Source organism: Salmo salar, unplaced genomic scaffold, assembly GCF_965601325.2.
Source record: "Salmo salar unplaced genomic scaffold, fSalSal1 ptg000635l, whole genome shotgun sequence".
Classification (NCBI taxonomy): Eukaryota; Metazoa; Chordata; class Actinopteri; order Salmoniformes; family Salmonidae; genus Salmo; species Salmo salar.
The window spans coordinates 296,844-319,320 of NW_027675447.1; the positions used below are offsets into that span (position 1 = coordinate 296,844).

At 52.1% G+C, this 22,477-nt stretch overlaps 1 protein-coding gene across 1 annotated transcript in view; it reads right to left on the reverse strand.

Moving 5' to 3' along the window:
• Positions 1-12,826: 12,826 nt before the first annotated feature.
• LOC106606153 (centrosomal protein of 76 kDa) overlaps positions 12,827-22,477 on the reverse strand; it is a 29,780-nt gene continuing 20,129 nt past the window's right edge. The window contains exons 11-12 of the mRNA XM_082972290.1: positions 14,201-14,418; positions 12,827-13,864 (exon numbers count right to left, since the gene is read on the reverse strand). Of these exons, the coding sequence (XP_082828416.1) occupies positions 13,726-13,864; positions 14,201-14,418 (357 nt within the window). The 3' untranslated portion in view covers positions 12,827-13,725. The remainder of the gene's footprint in view (positions 13,865-14,200; positions 14,419-22,477) is intronic.

Genomic DNA, 22,477 nt, shown 5'->3' on the forward strand with positions numbered 1-22,477 from the left:
GCGGTGCTGTTCTATGGTGCTGTTCTGCGGTGCTGTCCTGCGGTGCTGTTCTATGGTGCTGTTCTACGGTGCTGTCCTGTGGTGCTGTTCTGTGGTGCTGTCCTGTGGTGCTGTTCTGTGGTGCTGTTCTGTGGTGCTGCTCTGTGGTGCTGTTCTATGGTGCTGTTCTGCGGTGCTGTTCTGCGGTGCTGTCCTGCGGTGCTGTTTTATGGTGCTGTTCTGTGGTGCTGTTCTGTGGTGCTGTCCTGTGGTGCTGTCCTGCGGTGCTGTTCAGCGGTGCTGTTCTGCGGTGCTGTTCTATGGTGCTGTCCTGTGGTGCTGTTCTGTGGTGCTGTTCTGTGGTGCTGTTCTGCGGTGCTGCTCTGCGGTGCTGTTCTGCGGTGCTGTTCTACGGTGCTGTTCTACGGTGCTGTCCTGCGGTGCTGTCCTGCGGTGCTGTTCTATGGTGCTGTTCTACGGTGCTGTCCTGTGGTGCTGTTCTGTGGTGCTGTCCTGTGGTGCTGTTCTGTGGTGCTGTTCTGTGGTGCTGTTCTATGGTGCTGTTCTGTGGTGCTGTTCTGTGGTGCTGTTCTGTGGGGCTGTTCTGCGGTGCTGTTCTGCGGTGCTGTTCTACGGTGCTGTCCTGTGGTGCTGTCCTGCGGTGCTGTTCAGCGGTGCTGTTCTGCCGTGCTGTTCTATGGTGCTGTCCTGTGGTGCTGTTCTGTGGTGCTGTTCTATGGTGCTGTTCTGTGGTGCTGTTCTGCGGTGCTGTTCTACGGTGCTGTTCTGCGGTGCTGTCCTGCGGTGCTGTCCTGCGGTGCTGTTTTGCGGTGCTGTTCTGCGGTGCTGTCCTGTGGTGCTGTTCTATGGTGCTGTCCTGTGGTGCTGTTCTGTGGGGCTGTTCTGCGGTGCTGTTCTGCGGTGCTGTTCTGCGGTGCTGTTCTACGGTGCTGTCCTGCGGTGCTGTTTTGCGGTGCTGTTCTGCGGTGCTGTCCTGTGGTGCTGTTCTATGGTGCTGTCCTGTGGTGCTGTTCTGTGGGGCTGTTCTGCGGTGCTGTTCTGCGGTGCTGTTCTGCGGTGCTGTTCTACGGTGCTGTTCTGCGGTGCTGTCCTGCGGTGCTGTCCTGCGGTGCTGTTCTATGGTGCTGTTCTACGGTGCTGTCCTGTGGTGCTCTTCTGTGGTGCTGTTCTGTGGTGCTGTTCTGCGGTGCTGTTCTGCGGTGCTGTTCTACGGTGCTGTTCTACGGTGCTGTCCTGTGGTGCTGTCCTTTGGTGCTGTCCTGTGGTGCTGTTCTATGGTGCTGTTCTACGGTGCTGTTCTACGGTGCTGTTCTGTGGTGCTGTTCTGCGGTGCTGTTCTGCGGTGCTGTTCTACGGTGCTGTTCTGCGGTGCTGTTCTGCGGTGCTGTTCTGTGGTGCTGTTCTGTGGTGCTAAATAAATAAACATAGTACTCTCCACTGGATACGGAGGAGATCAATATTATTGCCACCGTCATTGTTTTACAGGAATAATTTCCTTCTGTTCTGAATGATAGACCACAGCTTTCCTTCTGTTCTGAATGATAAACCAAGGCTTTCCTTCTGTTCTGAATGGTAGACCAAGGCTTTCCTTCTGTTCTGAATGGTAGACCAAGGCTTTCCTGATGTTCTGAATGGTAGACCAACGCTTTCCTTCTGTTCTGTGTTAGACCAAGGCTTTCCTTCTGTTCTGAATGTTAGACCAACGCTTTCCTTCTGTTCTGAATGATAGACCAAGGCTTTCCTTCTGTTCTGAATGGTAGACCAAGACTTTCCTTCTGTCCTGAGTGGTCGACCAAGGCTTTCCTTCTGTCCTGAGTGGTCGACCAAGGCTTTCCTTCTGTCTTGAGTGTTAGACCAAGTCTTTCCATCTGTTCTGAGTGTTAGACCAAGGCTTTCCTTCTCTTCTGAGTGTTAGACCAAGGCTTTCCATCTGTTCTGAGTGTTAGACCAAGGCTTTCCATCTGTTCTGAGTGTTAGACCAAGGCTTTCCATCTGTTCTGAGTGTTAGACCAAGGCTTTCCATCTGTTCTGAGTGTTAGACCAAGGCTTTCCATCTGTTCTGAGTGTTAGACCAAGGCTTTCCATCTGTTCTGAGTGTTAGACCAAGGCTCCTTCACGGTATCCCATATGTTTCGTAGCGAGAGAACCTGACCTCTATATTAGTGAGCTCCCCAAGAGGAGAGACAGAACGATTATGTTGGAAGAAACTGCAAAGGCTTCTGGGGACAGACCGCAAGCAACATTTCACCCGTTCTAAACCTTATTTACATATTTCATTTATGCAACCAAATTAACATTGTCTGACTGCATGCCCTCTTTTCATTAGTGAACTAATAGATTTTAATTTATTGTTCTTTACATTAATTTGCAAGCTTATCAAAATGTCACACAGTGGTCTGTCTGTCTGTCTGTCTGTCTGTCTGTCTGTCTGTCTGTCTGTCTGTCTGTCTGTCTGTCTGTCTGTCTGTCTGTCTGTCTGTCTGTCTGTCTGTCTGTCTGTCTGTCTGTCTGCCTGCCTGCCTGTCTGTCTGTCTGTCTGCTGCCTGTCTGTCTGACTGACTGCTGTCTGTCTTTCTGTCTGCCTGACACTTGCCTGCCTGCCTGCCTGCCTGCCTGCCTGCCTGCCTGCCTGCCTGCCTGCCTGCCTGTCTGTCTGTCTGTCTGTCTGCCTGTCTGCCTGCCTGCCTGCCTGTCTGTCTGTTTGCCTGCCTGCCTGTCTATCTCTAGAGTCCTCTACAATGGGCCTGTGTGCAGAGAGGACAAAATGGCTTTCTGAAGCGCTGCACTCTCCTCTCCTTATGGTCTGGAACAGAGCTAGTTAATGAATCCAAGGGGGAAGTAAAGGCAGCAAGTCAAAACACTTCAGAGTTTCATCTTTTCTTTTCTTTTCTTTGCGGGAAAGGAAATAAATTACCCAGAGCACACCTGAATATTTTTTTTGGAGCACCCCTTCCCCTCTCCAGACAAAAAACCAAATTACTCAGCAAACTTATCGCTTGCCGTAGCAAGACTGTTATTAAAGAAAACAATCAGAGCAGATGGAATAATCTCTGGCAGCAGCCTTATCTTCTAGCGGCACCTTTGTTATTTCCTGATGAGCTTCTGCTATTCCTGCCACGTTGTAGCACACCTCACTGCAAACCCCCTTTCATCTCTCTACGGGCCCTTTCAGTTTATTAAAACACCTTCATTTCTGAAGAACAGAGAGAAGACGAAGGCAAACAATAAGGTCAGGCAATCTCCTCTCCTCCAGCCAGCCAGGCAGTCAGACAGCCAGGCATTCAGGGAGTCAGCCAGTCAGCCAGGCATTCAGGCAGCCAGCCAGGCAGGCATTCAGCCAGCCAGTCAGCCAGTCAGCCAGGCAGCCAGTCAGCCAGGCAGTCAGCCAGCCAGCCAGTCAGCCAGCCAGCCAGACAGCTAGCCAGCCAGCCAGGCAGCCAGCCAGCCAGGCATTCAGGGAGTCAGTCAGCCAGCCAGTCAGACAGCCAGTCAGCCAGTCAGTCAGCTAGCCAGCCAGCCAGGCAGTCAGACAGCCAGGCAGTCAGACAGCCAGGCATTCAGGGAGTCAGTCAGACAGCCAGTCAGCCAGTCAGTCAGCTAGCCAGTCAGCCAGGCAGTCAGACAGCCAGGCATTCAGGGAGTCAGTCAGACAGCCAGTCAGCCAGTCAGTCAGCTAGCCAGTCAGCCAGCCAACCAGCCAACCAGTCAGCCAGCCAACCAGTCAGCCAGCCAACCAGCCAACCAGTCAGCCAGCCAACCAGCCAACCAGTCAGCCAGCCAACCAGTCAACCAGTCAGCCAACCAGTCAGCCAGTCAGCCAGCCAACCAGTCAACCAGTCAGCCAGTCAGCCAACCAGTCAGCCAGCCAACCAGTCAGCCAACCAACCAGCCAACCAGCCAGCCAACCAGTCAACCAGTCAGCCAGCCAGTCAACCAGTCAGCCAGCCAGTCAACCAGTCAGCCAGTCATTGAGTCACACTACTCACCTGTTATTATAGTGTATTAGGGCTGGGGGGCTCTGCAGGGCTGAGGAGGATAGGAGCAGTCAGTCAGTCAGTGTATTAGGGCTGGGGGGCTCTGCAGGACTGAGGAGGATAGGAGCAGTCAGTCAGTGTATTAGGACTGGGGGGGCTCTGCAGGGCTGAGGAGGATAGGAGCAGTCAGTCAGCCAGTCAGCCAGTCAGTGTATTAGGGCTGGGGGGCTCTGCAGGACTGAGGAGGATAGGAGCAGTCAGTCAGTGTATTAGGGCTGGGGGGGCTCTGCAGGGCTGAGGAGGATAGGAGCAGTCAGTCAGCCAGTCAGCCAGTCAGTGTATTAGGGCTGGGGGGCTCTGCAGGACTGAGGAGGATAGGAGCAGTCAGTCAGTGTATTAGGGCTGGGGGGCTCTGCAGGGCTGAGGAGGATAGGAGCAGTCAGTCAGTCAGTGTATTAGGGCTGGGGGGCTCTGCAGGACTGAGGAGGATAGGAGCAGTCAGTCAGTCAGTGTATTAGGGCTGGGGGGCTCTGCAGGACTGAGGAGGATAGGAGCAGTCAGTCAGTGTATTAGGACTGGGGGGGCTCTGCAGGGCTGAGGAGGATAGGAGCAGTCAGTCAGCCAGTCAGCCAGTCAGTGTATTAGGGCTGGGGGGCTCTGCAGGACTGAGGAGGATAGGAGCAGTCAGTCAGTGTATTAGGGCTGGGGGGCTCTGCAGGGCTGAGGAGGATAGGAGCAGTCAGTCAGTGTATTAGGGCTGGGGGGCTCTGCAGGGCTGAGGAGGATAGGAGCAGTCAGTCAGTCAGTGTATTAGGGCTGGGGGGGCTCTGCAGGGCTGAGGAGGATAGGAGCAGTCAGTCAGTCAGTCAGTCAGTCAGTGTATTAGGGCTGGGGGGCTCTGCAGGACTGAGGAGGATAGGAGCAGTCAGTCAGTGTATTAGGGCTGGGGGGCTCTGCAGGGCTGAGGAGGATAGGAGCAGTCAGTCAGTCAGTGTATTAGGGCTGGGGGGCTCTGCAGGACTGAGGAGGATAGGAGCAGTCAGTCAGTCAGTGTATTAGGGCTGGGGGGCTCTGCAGGACTGAGGAGGATAGGAGCAGTCAGTCAGTGTATTAGGACTGGGGGGGCTCTGCAGGGCTGAGGAGGATAGGAGCAGTCAGTCAGCCAGTCAGCCAGTCAGTGTATTAGGGCTGGGGGGCTCTGCAGGACTGAGGAGGATAGGAGCAGTCAGTCAGTGTATTAGGGCTGGGGGGCTCTGCAGGGCTGAGGAGGATAGGAGCAGTCAGTCAGTGTATTAGGGCTGGGGGGCTCTGCAGGGCTGAGGAGGATAGGAGCAGTCAGTCAGTCAGTGTATTAGGGCTGGGGGGGCTCTGCAGGGCTGAGGAGGATAGGAGCAGTCAGTCAGTCAGTCAGTCAGTCAGTGTATTAGGGCTGGGGGGCTCTGCAGGGCTGAGGAGGATAGGAGCAGTCAGTCAGTCAGTGTATTAGGGCTGGGGGGCTCTGCAGGACTGAGGAGGATAGGAGCAGTCAGTCAGTGTATTAGGACTGGGGGGGCTCTGCAGGGCTGAGGAGGATAGGAGCAGTCAGTCAGCCAGTCAGCCAGTCAGTGTATTAGGGCTGGGGGGCTCTGCAGGACTGAGGAGGATAGGAGCAGTCAGTCAGTGTATTAGGGCTGGGGGGCTCTGCAGGGCTGAGGAGGATAGGAGCAGTCAGTCAGTCAGTGTATTAGGGCTGGGGGGCTCTGCAGGACTGAGGAGGATAGGAGCAGTCAGTCAGTCAGTGTATTAGGGCTGGGGGGCTCTGCAGGACTGAGGAGGATAGGAGCAGTCAGTCAGTGTATTAGGACTGGGGGGGCTCTGCAGGGCTGAGGAGGATAGGAGCAGTCAGTCAGCCAGTCAGCCAGTCAGTGTATTAGGGCTGGGGGGCTCTGCAGGACTGAGGAGGATAGGAGCAGTCAGTCAGTGTATTAGGGCTGGGGGGCTCTGCAGGGCTGAGGAGGATAGGAGCAGTCAGTCAGTCAGTGTATTAGGGCTGGGGGGGCTCTGCAGGGCTGAGGAGGATAGGAGCAGTCAGTCAGTCAGTCAGCCAGTCAGTGTATTAGGGCTGGGGGGCTCTGCAGGACTGAGGAGGATAGGAGCAGTCAGTCAGTGTATTAGGGCTGGGGGGCTCTGCAGGGCTGAGGAGGATAGGAGCAGTCAGTCAGTGTATTAGGGCTGGGGGGCTCTGCAGGGCTGAGGAGGATAGGAGCAGTCAGTCAGTGTATTAGGGCTGGGGGGCTCTGCAGGGCTGAGGAGGATAGGAGCAGTCAGTCAGTCAGTGTATTAGGGCTGGGGGGCTCTGCAGGACTGAGGAGGATAGGAGCAGTCAGTCAGTGTATTAGGACTGGGGGGGCTCTGCAGGGCTGAGGAGGATAGGAGCAGTCAGTCAGCCAGTCAGCCAGTCAGTGTATTAGGGCTGGGGGGCTCTGCAGGACTGAGGAGGATAGGAGCAGTCAGTCAGTGTATTAGGGCTGGGGGGCTCTGCAGGGCTGAGGAGGATAGGAGCAGTCAGTCAGTCAGTGTATTAGGGCTGGGGGGGCTCTGCAGGGCTGAGGAGGATAGGAGCAGTCAGTCAGCCAGTCAGCCAGTCAGTGTATTAGGGCTGGGGGGCTCTGCAGGACTGAGGAGGATAGGAGCAGTCAGTCAGTGTATTAGGGCTGGGGGGCTCTGCAGGGCTGAGGAGGATAGGAGCAGTCAGTCAGTCAGTGTATTAGGGCTGGGGGGGCTCTGCAGGGCTGAGGAGGATAGGAGCAGTCAGTCAGTCAGTCAGCCAGTCAGTGTATTAGGGCTGGGGGGCTCTGCAGGACTGAGGAGGATAGGAGCAGTCAGTCAGTGTATTAGGGCTGGGGGGCTCTGCAGGGCTGAGGAGGATAGGAGCAGTCAGTCAGTCAGTGTATTAGGGCTGGGGGGATCTGCAGGGCTGAGGAGGATAGGAGCAGTCAGTCAGTGTATTAGGGCTGGGGGGCTCTGCAGGGCTGAGGAGGATAGGAGCAGTCAGTCAGTGTATTAGGGCTGGGGGGCTCTGCAGGACTGAGGAGGATAGGAGCAGTCAGTCAGTGTATTAGGGCTGGGGGGGGCTCTGCAGGGCCGAGGAGGATAGGAGCAGTCAGTCAGTGTATTAGGGCTGGGGGGCTCTGCAGGGCTGAGGAAGATAGGAGCAGTCAGTCAGTGTATTAGGGCTGGGGGGCTCTGCAGGGCTGAGGAGGATAGGAGCAGTCAGTCAGTGTATTAGGGCTGGGGGGCTCTGCAGGGCTGAGGAGGATAGGAGCAGCCAGTCAGTGTATTAGGGCTGGGGGGCTCTGCAGGGCTGAGGAGGATAGGAGCAGTCAGTCAGTCAGTGTATTAGGGCTGGGGGGCTCTGCAGGACTGAGGAGGATAGGAGCAGTCAGTCAGTGTATTAGGACTGGGGGGGCTCTGCAGGGCTGAGGAGGATAGGAGCAGTCAGTCAGCCAGTCAGCCAGTCAGTGTATTAGGGCTGGGGGGCTCTGCAGGACTGAGGAGGATAGGAGCAGTCAGTCAGTGTATTAGGGCTGGGGGGCTCTGCAGGGCTGAGGAGGATAGGAGCAGTCAGTCAGTCAGTGTATTAGGGCTGGGGGGGCTCTGCAGGGCTGAGGAGGATAGGAGCAGTCAGTCAGCCAGTCAGCCAGTCAGTGTATTAGGGCTGGGGGGCTCTGCAGGACTGAGGAGGATAGGAGCAGTCAGTCAGTGTATTAGGGCTGGGGGGCTCTGCAGGGCTGAGGAGGATAGGAGCAGTCAGTCAGTCAGTGTATTAGGGCTGGGGGGGCTCTGCAGGGCTGAGGAGGATAGGAGCAGTCAGTCAGTCAGTCAGCCAGTCAGTGTATTAGGGCTGGGGGGCTCTGCAGGACTGAGGAGGATAGGAGCAGTCAGTCAGTGTATTAGGGCTGGGGGGCTCTGCAGGGCTGAGGAGGATAGGAGCAGTCAGTCAGTCAGTGTATTAGGGCTGGGGGGATCTGCAGGGCTGAGGAGGATAGGAGCAGTCAGTCAGTGTATTAGGGCTGGGGGGCTCTGCAGGGCTGAGGAGGATAGGAGCAGTCAGTCAGTGTATTAGGGCTGGGGGGCTCTGCAGGACTGAGGAGGATAGGAGCAGTCAGTCAGTGTATTAGGGCTGGGGGGGGCTCTGCAGGGCCGAGGAGGATAGGAGCAGTCAGTCAGTGTATTAGGGCTGGGGGGCTCTGCAGGGCTGAGGAAGATAGGAGCAGTCAGTCAGTGTATTAGGGCTGGGGGGCTCTGCAGGGCTGAGGAGGATAGGAGCAGTCAGTCAGTGTATTAGGGCTGGGGGGCTCTGCAGGGCTGAGGAGGATAGGAGCAGCCAGTCAGTGTATTAGGGCTGGGGGGCTCTGCAGGGCTGAGGAGGATAGGAGCAGTCAGTCAGTCAGTGTATTAGGGCTGGGGGGCTCTGCAGGACTGAGGAGGATAGGAGCAGTCAGTCAGTGTATTAGGACTGGGGGGGCTCTGCAGGGCTGAGGAGGATAGGAGCAGTCAGTCAGCCAGTCAGCCAGTCAGTGTATTAGGGCTGGGGGGCTCTGCAGGACTGAGGAGGATAGGAGCAGTCAGTCAGTGTATTAGGGCTGGGGGGCTCTGCAGGGCTGAGGAGGATAGGAGCAGTCAGTCAGTCAGTGTATTAGGGCTGGGGGGGCTCTGCAGGGCTGAGGAGGATAGGAGCAGTCAGTCAGTCAGTCAGCCAGTCAGTGTATTAGGGCTGGGGGGCTCTGCAGGACTGAGGAGGATAGGAGCAGTCAGTCAGTGTATTAGGGCTGGGGGGCTCTGCAGGGCTGAGGAGGATAGGAGCAGTCAGTCAGTCAGTGTATTAGGGCTGGGGGGATCTGCAGGGCTGAGGAGGATAGGAGCAGTCAGTCAGTGTATTAGGGCTGGGGGGCTCTGCAGGGCTGAGGAGGATAGGAGCAGTCAGTCAGTGTATTAGGGCTGGGGGGCTCTGCAGGACTGAGGAGGATAGGAGCAGTCAGTCAGTGTATTAGGGCTGGGGGGGGCTCTGCAGGGCCGAGGAGGATAGGAGCAGTCAGTCAGTGTATTAGGGCTGGGGGGCTCTGCAGGGCTGAGGAAGATAGGAGCAGTCAGTCAGTGTATTAGGGCTGGGGGGCTCTGCAGGGCTGAGGAGGATAGGAGCAGTCAGTCAGTGTATTAGGGCTGGGGGGCTCTGCAGGGCTGAGGAGGATAGGAGCAGCCAGTCAGTGTATTAGGGCTGGGGGGCTCTGCAGGGCTGAGGAGGATAGGAGCAGTCAGTCAGTCAGTGTATTAGGGCTGGGGGGCTCTGCAGGGCTGAGGAGGATAGGAGCAGTCAGTCAGTGTATTAGGGCTGGGGGGGCTCTGCAGGGCTGAGGAGGATAGGAGCAGTCAGTCAGTGTATTAGGGCTGGGGGGCTCTGCAGGGCTGAGGAGGATAGGAGCAGTCAGTCAGTGTATTAGGGCTGGGGGGCTCTGCAGGGCTGAGGAGGATAGGAGCAGTCAGTCAGTGTATTAGGGCTGGGGGGCTCTGCAGGGCTGAGGAGGATAGGAGCAGTCAGTCGGTGTATTAGGGCTGGGGGGGCTCTGCAGGACTGAGGAGGATAGGAGCAGTCAGTCAGTCAGTCAGTCAGTGTATTAGGGCTGGGGTCTCTGCAGGACTGAGGAGGATAGGAGCAGTCAGTCAGTGTATTAGGACTGGGGGGGCTCTGCAGGGCTGAGGAGGATAGGAGCAGTCAGTCAGCCAGTCAGCCAGTCAGTGTATTAGGGCTGGGGGGCTCTGCAGGGCTGAGGAGGATAGGAGCAGTCAGTCAGTGTATTAGGGCTGGGGGGCTCTGCAGGGCTGAGGAGGATAGGAGCAGCCAGTCAGTGTATTAGGGCTGGGGGGCTCTGCAGGACTGAGGAGGATAGGAGCAGTCAGTCAGTGTATTAGGGCTGGGGGGGCTCTGCAGGACTGAGGAGGATAGGAGCAGTCAGTCAGTGTATTAGGACTGGGGGGGCTCTGCAGGGCTGAGGAGGATAGGAGCAGTCAGTCAGCCAGTCAGCCAGTCAGTGTATTAGGGCTGGGGGGCTCTGCAGGACTGAGGAGGATAGGAGCAGTCAGTCAGTGTATTAGGACTGGGGGGGCTCTGCAGGGTTGAGGAGGATAGGAGCAGTCAGTCAGTGTATTAGGGCTGGGGGGCTCTGCAGGACTGAGGAGGATAGGAGCAGTCAGTCAGTGTATTAGGGCTGGGGGGGGCTCTGCAGGGCCGAGGAGGATAGGAGCAGTCAGTCAGTGTATTAGGGCTGGGGGGCTCTGCAGGGCTGAGGAAGATAGGAGCAGTCAGTCAGTGTATTAGGGCTGGGGGGCTCTGCAGGGCTGAGGAGGATAGGAGCAGTCAGTCAGTGTATTAGGGCTGGGGGGCTCTGCAGGGCTGAGGAGGATAGGAGCAGCCAGTCAGTGTATTAGGGCTGGGGGGCTCTGCAGGGCTGAGGAGGATAGGAGCAGTCAGTCAGTCAGTGTATTAGGGCTGGGGGGCTCTGCAGGGCTGAGGAGGATAGGAGCAGTCAGTCAGTGTATTAGGGCTGGGGGGGCTCTGCAGGGCTGAGGAGGATAGGAGCAGTCAGTCAGTGTATTAGGGCTGGGGGGCTCTGCAGGGCTGAGGAGGATAGGAGCAGTCAGTCAGTGTATTAGGGCTGGGGGGCTCTGCAGGGCTGAGGAGGATAGGAGCAGTCAGTCAGTGTATTAGGGCTGGGGGGCTCTGCAGGGCTGAGGAGGATAGGAGCAGTCAGTCGGTGTATTAGGGCTGGGGGGGCTCTGCAGGACTGAGGAGGATAGGAGCAGTCAGTCAGTCAGTCAGTCAGTGTATTAGGGCTGGGGTCTCTGCAGGACTGAGGAGGATAGGAGCAGTCAGTCAGTGTATTAGGACTGGGGGGGCTCTGCAGGGCTGAGGAGGATAGGAGCAGTCAGTCAGCCAGTCAGCCAGTCAGTGTATTAGGGCTGGGGGGCTCTGCAGGGCTGAGGAGGATAGGAGCAGTCAGTCAGTGTATTAGGGCTGGGGGGCTCTGCAGGGCTGAGGAGGATAGGAGCAGCCAGTCAGTGTATTAGGGCTGGGGGGCTCTGCAGGACTGAGGAGGATAGGAGCAGTCAGTCAGTGTATTAGGGCTGGGGGGGCTCTGCAGGACTGAGGAGGATAGGAGCAGTCAGTCAGTGTATTAGGACTGGGGGGGCTCTGCAGGGCTGAGGAGGATAGGAGCAGTCAGTCAGCCAGTCAGCCAGTCAGTGTATTAGGGCTGGGGGGCTCTGCAGGACTGAGGAGGATAGGAGCAGTCAGTCAGTGTATTAGGACTGGGGGGGCTCTGCAGGGTTGAGGAGGATAGGAGCAGTCAGTCAGTGTATTAGGGCTGGGGGGCTCTGCAGGGCTGAGGAGGATAGGAGCAGTCAGTCAGTGTATTAGGGCTGGGGGGCTCTGCAGGACTGAGGAGGAGCTGCTACTCACCACTTGTCGTTGACAGCAGTTTGTCACCAAGCGCTGAAACAGAAACCCGGCCTAAACCCCCTAAGACCAGGTCACAATGATGTAGTGTAGCACAGGCTTGTTGGTTGAATGATCATAGTTTGACCTTTCACCTTTGCTCTCTCTACCAGCCTGCCGCCTGGACCTGTGATCTCTACAGACTTCCACAGCCACTCATCAGTCCAGTTCTGCCTGGTTCCCTGACTGTAGTCCTGGTGAATTCATCAGTCCAGTACTGACTGGTTCCCTGACTGTAGTCCCGGTGAATTCATCAGTCCAGTACTGACTGGTTCCCTGACTGTAGTCCCGGTGAATTCATCAGTCCAGTACTGACTGGTTCCCTGACTGTAGTCCCGGTGAATTCATCAGTCCAGTACTGACTGGTTCCCTGACTGTAGTCCCGGTGAATTCATCAGTCCAGTACTGACTGGTTCCCTGACTGTAGTCCCGGTGAATTCATCAGTCCAGTACTGACTGGTTCCCTGACTGTAGTCCCGGTGAATTCATCAGTCCAGTACTGACTGGTTCCCTGACTGTAGTCCCGGTGAATTCATCAGTCCAGTACTGACTGGTTCCCTGACTGTAGTCCCGGTGAATTCATCAGTCCAGTACTGACTGGTTCCCTGACTGTAGTCCCGGTGAATTCATCAGTCCAGTACTGACTGGTTCCCTGACTGTAGTCCCGGTGAATTCATCAGTCCAGTACTGACTGGTTCCCTGACTGTAGTCCCGGTGAATTCATCAGTCCAGTACTGACTGGTTCCCTGACTGTAGTCCCGGTGAATTCATCAGTCCAGTACTGACTGGTTCCCTGACTGTAGTCCCGGTGAAGTCATCAGTCCAGTACTGACTGGTTCCCTGACTGTAGTCCCGGTGAATTCATCAGTCCAGTACTGACTGGTTCCCTGACTGTAGTCCCGGTGAATTCATCAGTCCAGTACTGACTGGTTCCCTGACTGTAGTCCCGGTGAATTCATCAGTCCAGTACTGACTGGTTCCCTGACTGTAGTCCCGGTGAATTCATCAGTCCAGTACTGACTGGTTCCCTGACTGTAGTCCCGGTGAATTCATCAGTGAATGTGAGGACCATGTCGATATTCCCTAGACGGTGAACACCATTACTACTGGACGAATGGAGCCTTCGCTCCAGTCAGTTCAACCTTCACCAGTCTCTGCTGGTCTTCACTCGCCACCTAGTGGTGGAAATATGTTTTACACATCTACCTGTTTAATACCGTCATGGTGGGTTTCTTAAACTCTAGAAAACACACCTGATTGACTAGGTGACAGGAACAAGCTCTGATCAATCACATTTAGTTCAATTACAATTCAAACTCAATCAATTTTTTAAAAAGTAATTTATTTATTTAGAAAAAAAAATATATAAATACATTCTAATATAGTAAACAAAGTGTGTAATAAGACAGTATAAAGATAAAACCATAAAACATTGTAGTGACGGAGGGGGAATCAATAGTTACATATCAGGCTATTTACATGTTATTATACGTCTGGACAACGGGAATCACAATAAAATCACAGTATCCAATCGCAATGCATACAAAATGGTGAGAATCGCAATAAATATGGATGGTATCAGCACCTACAGTAAGTATGGTGGTCATATGGTACCTGGTAACCCAATACATATGGTATCAATACCTCAGTATGGTGGTAATATGGTACGCTGAGGTACCTGGTAACCCAATACATATGGTATCAATACCTCAGTATGGTGGTAATATGGTATGCTGAGGTACCTGGTAACCCAATACATATGGTATCAATACCTCAGTATGGTGGTAATATGGTATGCTGAGGTACCTGGTAACCCAATACATATGGTATCAATACCTCAGTATGGTGGTCATATGGTATGCTGAGGTACCTGGTAACCCAATACATATGGTATCAATACCTCAGTATGGTGGTAACATGGTATGCTGAGGTACCTGGTAACCCAATACATATGGTATCAATACCTCAGTATGGTGGTCATATGGTATGCTGAGGTACCTGGTAACCCAATACATATGGTATCAATACCTCAGTATGGTGGTCATATGGTATGCTGAGGTACCTGGTAACCCAATACATATGGTATCAATACCTCAGTATGGTGGTAATACGCTGAGGGCCCTGGTAACCCAATACCTGTGTAAAGGATATTGGTACTGTGATTTTAACTTGATGTTCCTCCAGCGCTGGGGGTGTGTCAAAAGGTCAAAAGGTCAGGGGTCAGAGTACAGAACGATACTTGCAGGCGAACATCACCCAGACAGCGCAGGCGGACTCAGGGTACGCAAACACCCGGACACGCACCGCCAGCCTCACGCGGTCCCCACGGCAACACACGATCTCGTCACAGAACGGAGACCTGCCCGAACAACAACAAGTCACATGCCCCTTCAGTATCCATGACGACACACACTCCCCCCCCCCCATTTATCTGATCATCTTAAAAAAAACAGTGAGGTGTTGCCGTGCGTTGCTATAGTTACCTGAGGCAAGTAGCGAAGGCTCGGCGTGTGTTGAGGTGCGTTGCTATAGTTACCTGAGGCAAGTAGCGAAGGCTCGGCGTGTGTTGAGGTGCGTTGCTATAGTTACCTGAGGCAGGTAGCGAAGGCTCGGCGTGTGTTGCCGTGCGTTGCTATAGTTACCTGAGGCAAGTAGCGAAGGCTCGGCGTGTGTTGCGGTGCGTTGCTATAGTTACCTGAGGCAAGTAGCGAAGGCTCGGCGTGCGTTGAGGTGCAGGAAGTGGATAGGGAAACCTTTGAAGGTGTGTCCGTCCGGCACCGCCCTCCGCACAGCGTCCTGGAACTCCTCGTTACCGCAGGAAGTCCCCGTGCAGCGCTCCAGCTCGTACGCCGCCAGGGCGGAGGACAGGACGTAGGAGAGGTGGTCATCCCACACTGTGGCCAGGCCAAGGTCCTGGAGGGGAGAGATCTACTATAATACAGGTCCTGGAGGGGAGAGATCTACTATAATACAGGTCCTGGAGGGGAGAGATCTACTATAATACAGGTCCTGGAGGGGAGAGATCTACTATAATACAGGTCCTGGAGGGAGACACAGAGATCTACTATAATACAGGTCCTGGAGGGGAGAGATCTACTATAATACAGGTCCTGGAGGGAGACACAGAGATCTACTATAATACAGGTCCTGGAGGGGAGAGATCTACTATAATACAGGTCCTGGAGGGGAGAGATCTACTATAATACAGGTCCTGGAGGGGAGAGATCTACTATAATACAGGTCCTGGAGGGGAGAGATCTACTATAATACAGGTCCTGGAGGGGAGAGATCTACTATAATACAGGTCCTGGAGGGGAGAGATCTACTATAATACAGGTCCTGGAGGGGAGAGATCTACTATAATACAGGTCCTGGAGGGGAGAGATCTACTATAATACAGGTCCTGGAGGGGAGAGATCTACTATAATACAGGTCCTGGAGGGGAGAGATCTACTATAATACAGGTCCTGGAGGGGAGAGATCTACTATAATACAGGTCCTGGAGGGAGACACAGAGATCTACTATAATACAGGTCCTGGAGGGGAGAGATCTACTATAATACAGGTCCTGGAGGGAGACACAGAGATCTACTATAATACAGGTCCTGGAGGGGAGAGATCTACTATAATACAGGTCCTGGAGGGGAGAGATCTACTATAATACAGGTCCTGGAGGGGAGAGATCTACTATAATACAGGTCCTGGAGGGGAGAGATCTACTATAATACAGGTCCTGGAGGGGAGAGATCTACTATAATACAGGTCCTGGAGGGGAGAGATCTACTATAATACAGGTCCTGGAGGGGAGAGATCTACTATAATACAGGTCCTGGAGGGGAGAGATCTACTATAATACAGGTCCTGGAGGGGAGAGATCTACTATAATACAGGTCCTGGAGGGGAGAGATCTACTATAATACAGGTCCTGGAGGGGAGAGATCTACTATAATACAGGTCCTGGAGGGGAGAGATCTACTATAATACAGGTCCTGGAGGGGAGAGATCTACTATAATACAGGTCCTGGAGGGAAGAGATCTACTATAATACAGGTCCTGGAGGGGAGAGATCTACTATAATACAGGTCCTGGAGGGGAGAGATCTACTATAATACAGGTCCTGGAGGGGAGAGATCTACTATAATACAGGTCCTGGAGGAAGACACAGAGATCTACTATAATACAGGTCCTGGAGGAAGACACAGAGATCTACTATAATACAGGTCCTGGAGGGAGACACAGAGATCTACTATAATACAGGTCCTGGAGGGGAGAGATCTACTATAATACAGGTCCTGGAGGGGAGAGATCTACTATAATACAGGTCCTGGAGGGGAGAGATCTACTATAATACAGGTCCTGGAGGGGAGAGATCTACTATAATACAGGTCCTGGAGGGGAGAGATCTACTATAATACAGGTCCTGGAGGGAGACACAGAGATCTACTATAATACAGGTCCTGGAGGGGAGTGATCTACTATAATACAGGTCCTGGAGGGAGACACATAGATCTACTATAATACAGGTCCTGGAGGGAGACACAGAGATCTACTATAATACAGGTCCTGGAGGGGAGAGATCTACTATAATACAGGTCCTGGAGGGAGACACAGAGATCTACTATAATACAGGTCCTGGAGGGGAGAGATCTACTATAATACAGGTCCTGGAGGGGAGAGATCTACTATAATACAGGTCCTGGAGGGAGACACAGAGATCTACTATAATACAGGTCCTGGAGGGGAGAGATCTACTATAATACAGGTCCTGGAGGGGAGAGATCTACTATAATACAGGTCCTGGAGGGGAGAGATCTACTATAATACAGGTCCTGGAGGGAGACACAGAGATCTACTATAATACAGGTCCTGGAGGGGAGAGATCTACTATAATACAGGTCCTGGAGGGAGACACAGAGATCTACTATAATACAGGTCCTGGAGGGGAGAGATCTACTATAATACAGGTCCTGGAGGGGAGAGATCTACTATAATACAGGTCCTGGAGGGAGACACAGAGATCTACTATAATACAGGTCCTGGAGGGGAGAGATCTACTATAATACAGGTCCTGGAGGGGAGAGATCTACTATAATACAGGTCCTGGAGGGAGACACAGAGATCTACTATAATACAGGTCCTGGAGGGGAGAGATCTACTATAATACAGGTCCTGGAGGGGAGAGATCTACTATAATACAGGTCCTGGAGGGAGACACAGAGATCTACTATAATACAGGTCCTGGAGGGGAGAGATCTACTATAATACAGGTCCTGGAGGGGAGAGATCTACTATAATACAGGTCCTGGAGGGGAGAGATCTACTATAATACAGGTCCTGGAGGGGAGAGATCTACTATAATACAGGTCCTGGAGGGGAGAGATCTACTATAATACAGGTCCTGGAGGGGAGAGATCTACTATAATACAGGTCCTGGAGGGAGAGAGATCTACTATAATACAGGTCCTGGAGGGGAGAGATCTACTATAATACAGGTCCTGGAGGGGAGAGATCTACTATAATACAGGTCCTGGAGGGAGACACAGAGATCTACTATAATACAGGTCCTGGAGGGGAGTGATCTACTATAATACAGGTCCTGGAGGGAGACACATAGATCTACTATAATACAGGTCCTGGAGGGAGACACAGAGATCTACTATAATACAGGTCCTGGAGGGGAGAGATCTACTATAATACAGGTCCTGGAGGGAGACACAGAGATCTACTATAATACAGGTCCTGGAGGGGAGAGATCTACTATAATACAGGTCCTGGAGGGGAGAGATCTACTATAATACAGGTCCTGGAGGGGAGAGATCTACTATAATACAGGTCCTGGAGGGAGACACAGAGATCTACTATAATACAGGTCCTGGAGGGGAGAGATCTACTATAATACAGGTCCTGGAGGGAGACACAGAGATCTACTATAATACAGGTCCTGGAGGGGAGAGATCTACTATAATACAGATCCTGGAGGGAGACACAGAGATCTACTATAATACAGGTCCTGGAGGGGAGAGATCTACTATAATACAGGTCCTGGAGGGAGACACAGAGATCTACTATAATACAGGTCCTGGAGGGAGACACAGAGATCTACTATAATACAGGTCCTGGAGGGGAGAGATCTACTATAATACAGGTCCTGGAGGGAGACACAGAGATCTACTATAATACAGGTCCTGGAGGGGAGAGATCTACTATAATACAGGTCCTGGAGGGGAGAGATCTACTATAATACAGGTCCTGGAGGGAGACACAGAGATCTACTATAATACAGGTCCTGGAGGGAGACACAGAGATCTACTATAATACAGGTCCTGGAGGGGAGAGATCTACTATAATACAGGTCCTGGAGGGGAGAGATCTACTATAATACAGGTCCTGGAGGGGAGAGATCTACTATAATACAGGTCCTGGAGGGGAGAGATCTACTATAATACAGGTCCTGGAGGGGAGAGATCTACTATAATACAGGTCCTGGAGGGGAGAGATCTACTATAATACAGGTCCTGGAGGGGAGAGATCTACTATAATACAGGTCCTGGAGGGAGACACAGAGATCTACTATAATACAGGTCCTGGAGGGGAGAGATCTACTATAATACAGGTCCTGGAGGGAGACACAGAGATCTACTATAATACAGGTCCTGGAGGGAGACACAGAGATCTACTATAATACAGGTCCTGGAGGGGAGAGATCTACTATAATACAGGTCCTGGAGGGGAGAGATCTACTATAATACAGGTCCTGGAGGGGAGAGATCTACTATAATACAGGTCCTGGAGGGGAGAGATCTACTATAATACAGGTCCTGGAGGGAGACACAGAGATCTACTATAATACAGGTCCTGGAGGGGAGAGATCTACTATAATACAGGTCCTGGAGGGGAGAGATCTACTATAATACAGGTCCTGGAGGGGAGAGATCTACTATAATACAGGTCCTGGAGGGAGACACAGAGATCTACTATAATACAGGTCCTGGAGGGGAGTGATCTACTATAATACAGGTCCTGGAGGGAGACACATAGATCTACTATAATACAGGTCCTGGAGGGAGACACAGAGATCTACTATAATACAGGTCCTGGAGGGGAGAGATCTACTATAATACAGGTCCTGGAGGGAGACACAGAGATCTACTATAATACAGGTCCTGGAGGGGAGAGATCTACTATAATACAGGTCCTGGAGGGGAGAGATCTACTATAATACAGGTCCTGGAGGGGAGAGATCTACTATAATACAGGTCCTGGAGGGAGACACATAGATCTACTATAATACAGGTCCTGGAGGGGAGAGATCTACTATAATACAGGTCCTGGAGGGAGACACAGAGATCTACTATAATACAGGTCCTGGAGGGGAGAGATCTACTATAATACAGGTCCTGGAGGGAGACACAGAGATCTACTATAATACAGGTCCTGGAGGGGAGAGATCTACTATAATACAGATCCTGGAGGGAGACACAGAGATCTACTATAATACAGGTCCTGGAGGGGAGAGATCTACTATAATACAGGTCCTGGAGGGGAGAGATCTACTATAATACAGGTCCTGGAGGGAGACACAGAGATCTACTATAATACAGGTCCTGGAGGGAGACACAGAGATCTACTATAATACAGGTCCTGGAGGGAGACACAGAGATCTACTATAATACAGGTCCTGGAGGGGAGAGATCTACTATAATACAGGTCCTGGAGGGGAGAGATCTACTATAATACAGGTCCTGGAGGGGAGAGATCTACTATAATACAGGTCCTGGAGGGAGACACAGAGATCTACTATAATACAGGTCCTGGAGGGAGACACAGAGATCTACTATAATACAGGTCCTGGAGGGAGACACAGAGATCTACTATAATACAGGTCCTGGAGGGGAGAGATCTACTATAATACAGGTCCTGGAGGGGAGAGATCTACTATAATACAGGTCCTGGAGGGGAGAGATCTACTATAATACAGGTCCTGGAGGGGAGAGATCTACTATAATACAGGTCCTGGAGGGGAGAGATCTACTATAATACAGGTCCTGGAGGGGAGAGATCTACTATAATACAGGTCCTGGAGGGGAGACACAGAGATCTACTATAATACAGGTCCTGGAGGGGAGAGATCTACTATAATACAGGTCCTGGAGGGGAGAGATCTACTATAATACAGGTCCTGGAGGGGAGAGATCTACTATAATACAGGTCCTGGAGGGAGACACAGAGATCTACTATAATACAGGTCCTGGAGGGGAGTGATCTACTATAATACAGGTCCTGGAGGGAGACACATAGATCTACTATAATACAGGTCCTGGAGGGAGACACAGAGATCTACTATAATACAGGTCCTGGAGGGGAGAGATCTACTATAATACAGGTCCTGGAGGGAGACACAGAGATCTACTATAATACAGGTCCTGGAGGGGAGAGATCTACTATAATACAGGTCCTGGAGGGGAGAGATCTACTATAATACAGGTCCTGGAGGGGAGAGATCTACTATAATACAGGTCCTGGAGGGAGACACATAGATCTACTATAATACAGGTCCTGGAGGGGAGAGATCTACTATAATACAGGTCCTGGAGGGGAGAGATCTACTATAATACAGGTCCTGGAGGGGAGAGATCTACTATAATACAGGTCCTGGAGGGAGACACAGAGATCTACTATAATACAGGTCCTGGAGGGGAGAGATCTACTATAATACAGGTCCTGGAGGGAGACACAGAGATCTACTATAATACAGGTCCTGGAGGGGAGAGATCTACTATAATACAGGTCCTGGAGGGGAGAGATCTACTATAATACAGGTCCTGGAGGGAGACACAGAGATCTACTATAATACAGGTCCTGGAGGGAGACACAGAGATCTACTATAATACAGGTCCTGGAGGGGAGAGATCTACTATAATACAGGTCCTGGAGGGAGACACAGAGATCTACTATAATACAGGTCCTGGAGGGGAGAGATCTACTATAATACAGGTCCTGGAGGGGAGAGATCTACTATAATACAGGTCCTGGAGGGAGACACAGAGATCTACTATAATACAGGTCCTGGAGGGGAGAGATCTACTATAATACAGGTCCTGGAGGGAGACACAGAGATCTACTATAATACAGGTCCTGGAGGGGAGAGATCTACTATAATACAGGTCCGGGAGGGGAGAGATCTACTATAATACAGGTCCAGGAGGGAGACACAGAGATCTACTATAATACAGGTCCTGGAGGGGAGAGATCTACTATAATACAGGTCCTGGAGGGGAGAGATCTACTATAATACAGGTCCTGGAGGGAGACACAGAGATCTACTATAATACAGGTCCTGGAGGGGAGAGATCTACTATAATACAGGTCCTGGAGGGGAGAGATCTACTATAATACAGGTCCTGGAGGGAGACACAGAGATCTACTATAATACAGGTCCTGGAGGGGAGAGATCTACTATAATACAGGTCCTGGAGGGGAGAGATCTACTATAATACAGGTCCTGGAGGGGAGAGATCTACTATAATACAGGTCCTGGAGGGAGACACAGAGATCTACTATAATACAGGTCCTGGAGGGGAGAGATCTACTATAATACAGGTCCTGGAGGGAGACACAGAGATCTACTATAATACAGGTCCTGGAGGGAGACACAGAGATCTACTATAATACAGGTCCTGGAGGGGAGAGATCTACTATAATACAGGTCCTGGAGGGAGACACAGAGATCTACTATAATACAGGTCCTGGAGGGGAGAGATCTACTATAATACAGGTCCTGGAGGGGAGAGATCTACTATAATACAGGTCCTGGAGGGAGACACAGAGATCTACTATAATACAGGTCCTGGAGGGGAGAGATCTACTATAATACAGGTCCTGGAGGGGAGAGATCTACTATAATACAGGTCCTGGAGGGGAGAGATCTACTATAATACAGGTCCTGGAGGGAGACACAGAGATCTACTATAATACAGGTCCTGGAGGGGAGAGATCTACTATAATACAGGTCCTGGAGGGAGACACAGAGATCTACTATAATACAGGTCCTGGAGGGAGACACAGAGATCTACTATAATACAGGTCCTGGAGGGGAGAGATCTACTATAATACAGGTCCTGGAGGGGAGAGATCTACTATAATACAGGTCCTGGAGGGGAGAGATCTACTATAATACAGGTCCTGGAGGGGAGAGATCTACTATAATACAGGTCCTGGAGGGGAGACACAGAGATCTACTATAATACAGGTCCTGGAGGGGAGAGATCTACTATAATACAGGTCCTGGAGGGGAGAGATCTACTATAATACAGGTCCTGGAGGGGAGAGATCTACTATAATACAGGTCCTGGAGGGAGACACAGAGATCTACTATAATACAGGTCCTGGAGGGGAGTGATCTACTATAATACAGGTCCTGGAGGGAAACACATAGATCTACTATAATACAGGTCCTGGAGGGAGACACAGAGATCTACTATAATACAGGTCCTGGAGGGGAGAGATCTACTATAATACAGGTCCTGGAGGGAGACACAGAGATCTACTATAATACAGGTCCTGGAGGGGAGAGATCTACTATAATACAGGTCCTGGAGGGGAGAGATCTACTATAATACAGGTCCTGGAGGGGAGAGATCTACTATAATACAGGTCCTGGAGGGAGACACATAGATCTACTATAATACAGGTCCTGGAGGGGAGAGATCTACTATAATACAGGTCCTGGAGGGAGACACAGAGATCTACTATAATACAGGTCCTGGAGGGGAGAGATCTACTATAATACAGGTCCTGGAGGGAGACACAGAGATCTACTATAATACAGGTCCTGGAGGGGAGAGATCTACTATAATACAGATCCTGGAGGGAGACACAGAGATCTACTATAATACAGGTCCTGGAGGGGAGAGATCTACTATAATACAGGTCCTGGAGGGGAGAGATCTACTATAATACAGGTCCTGGAGGG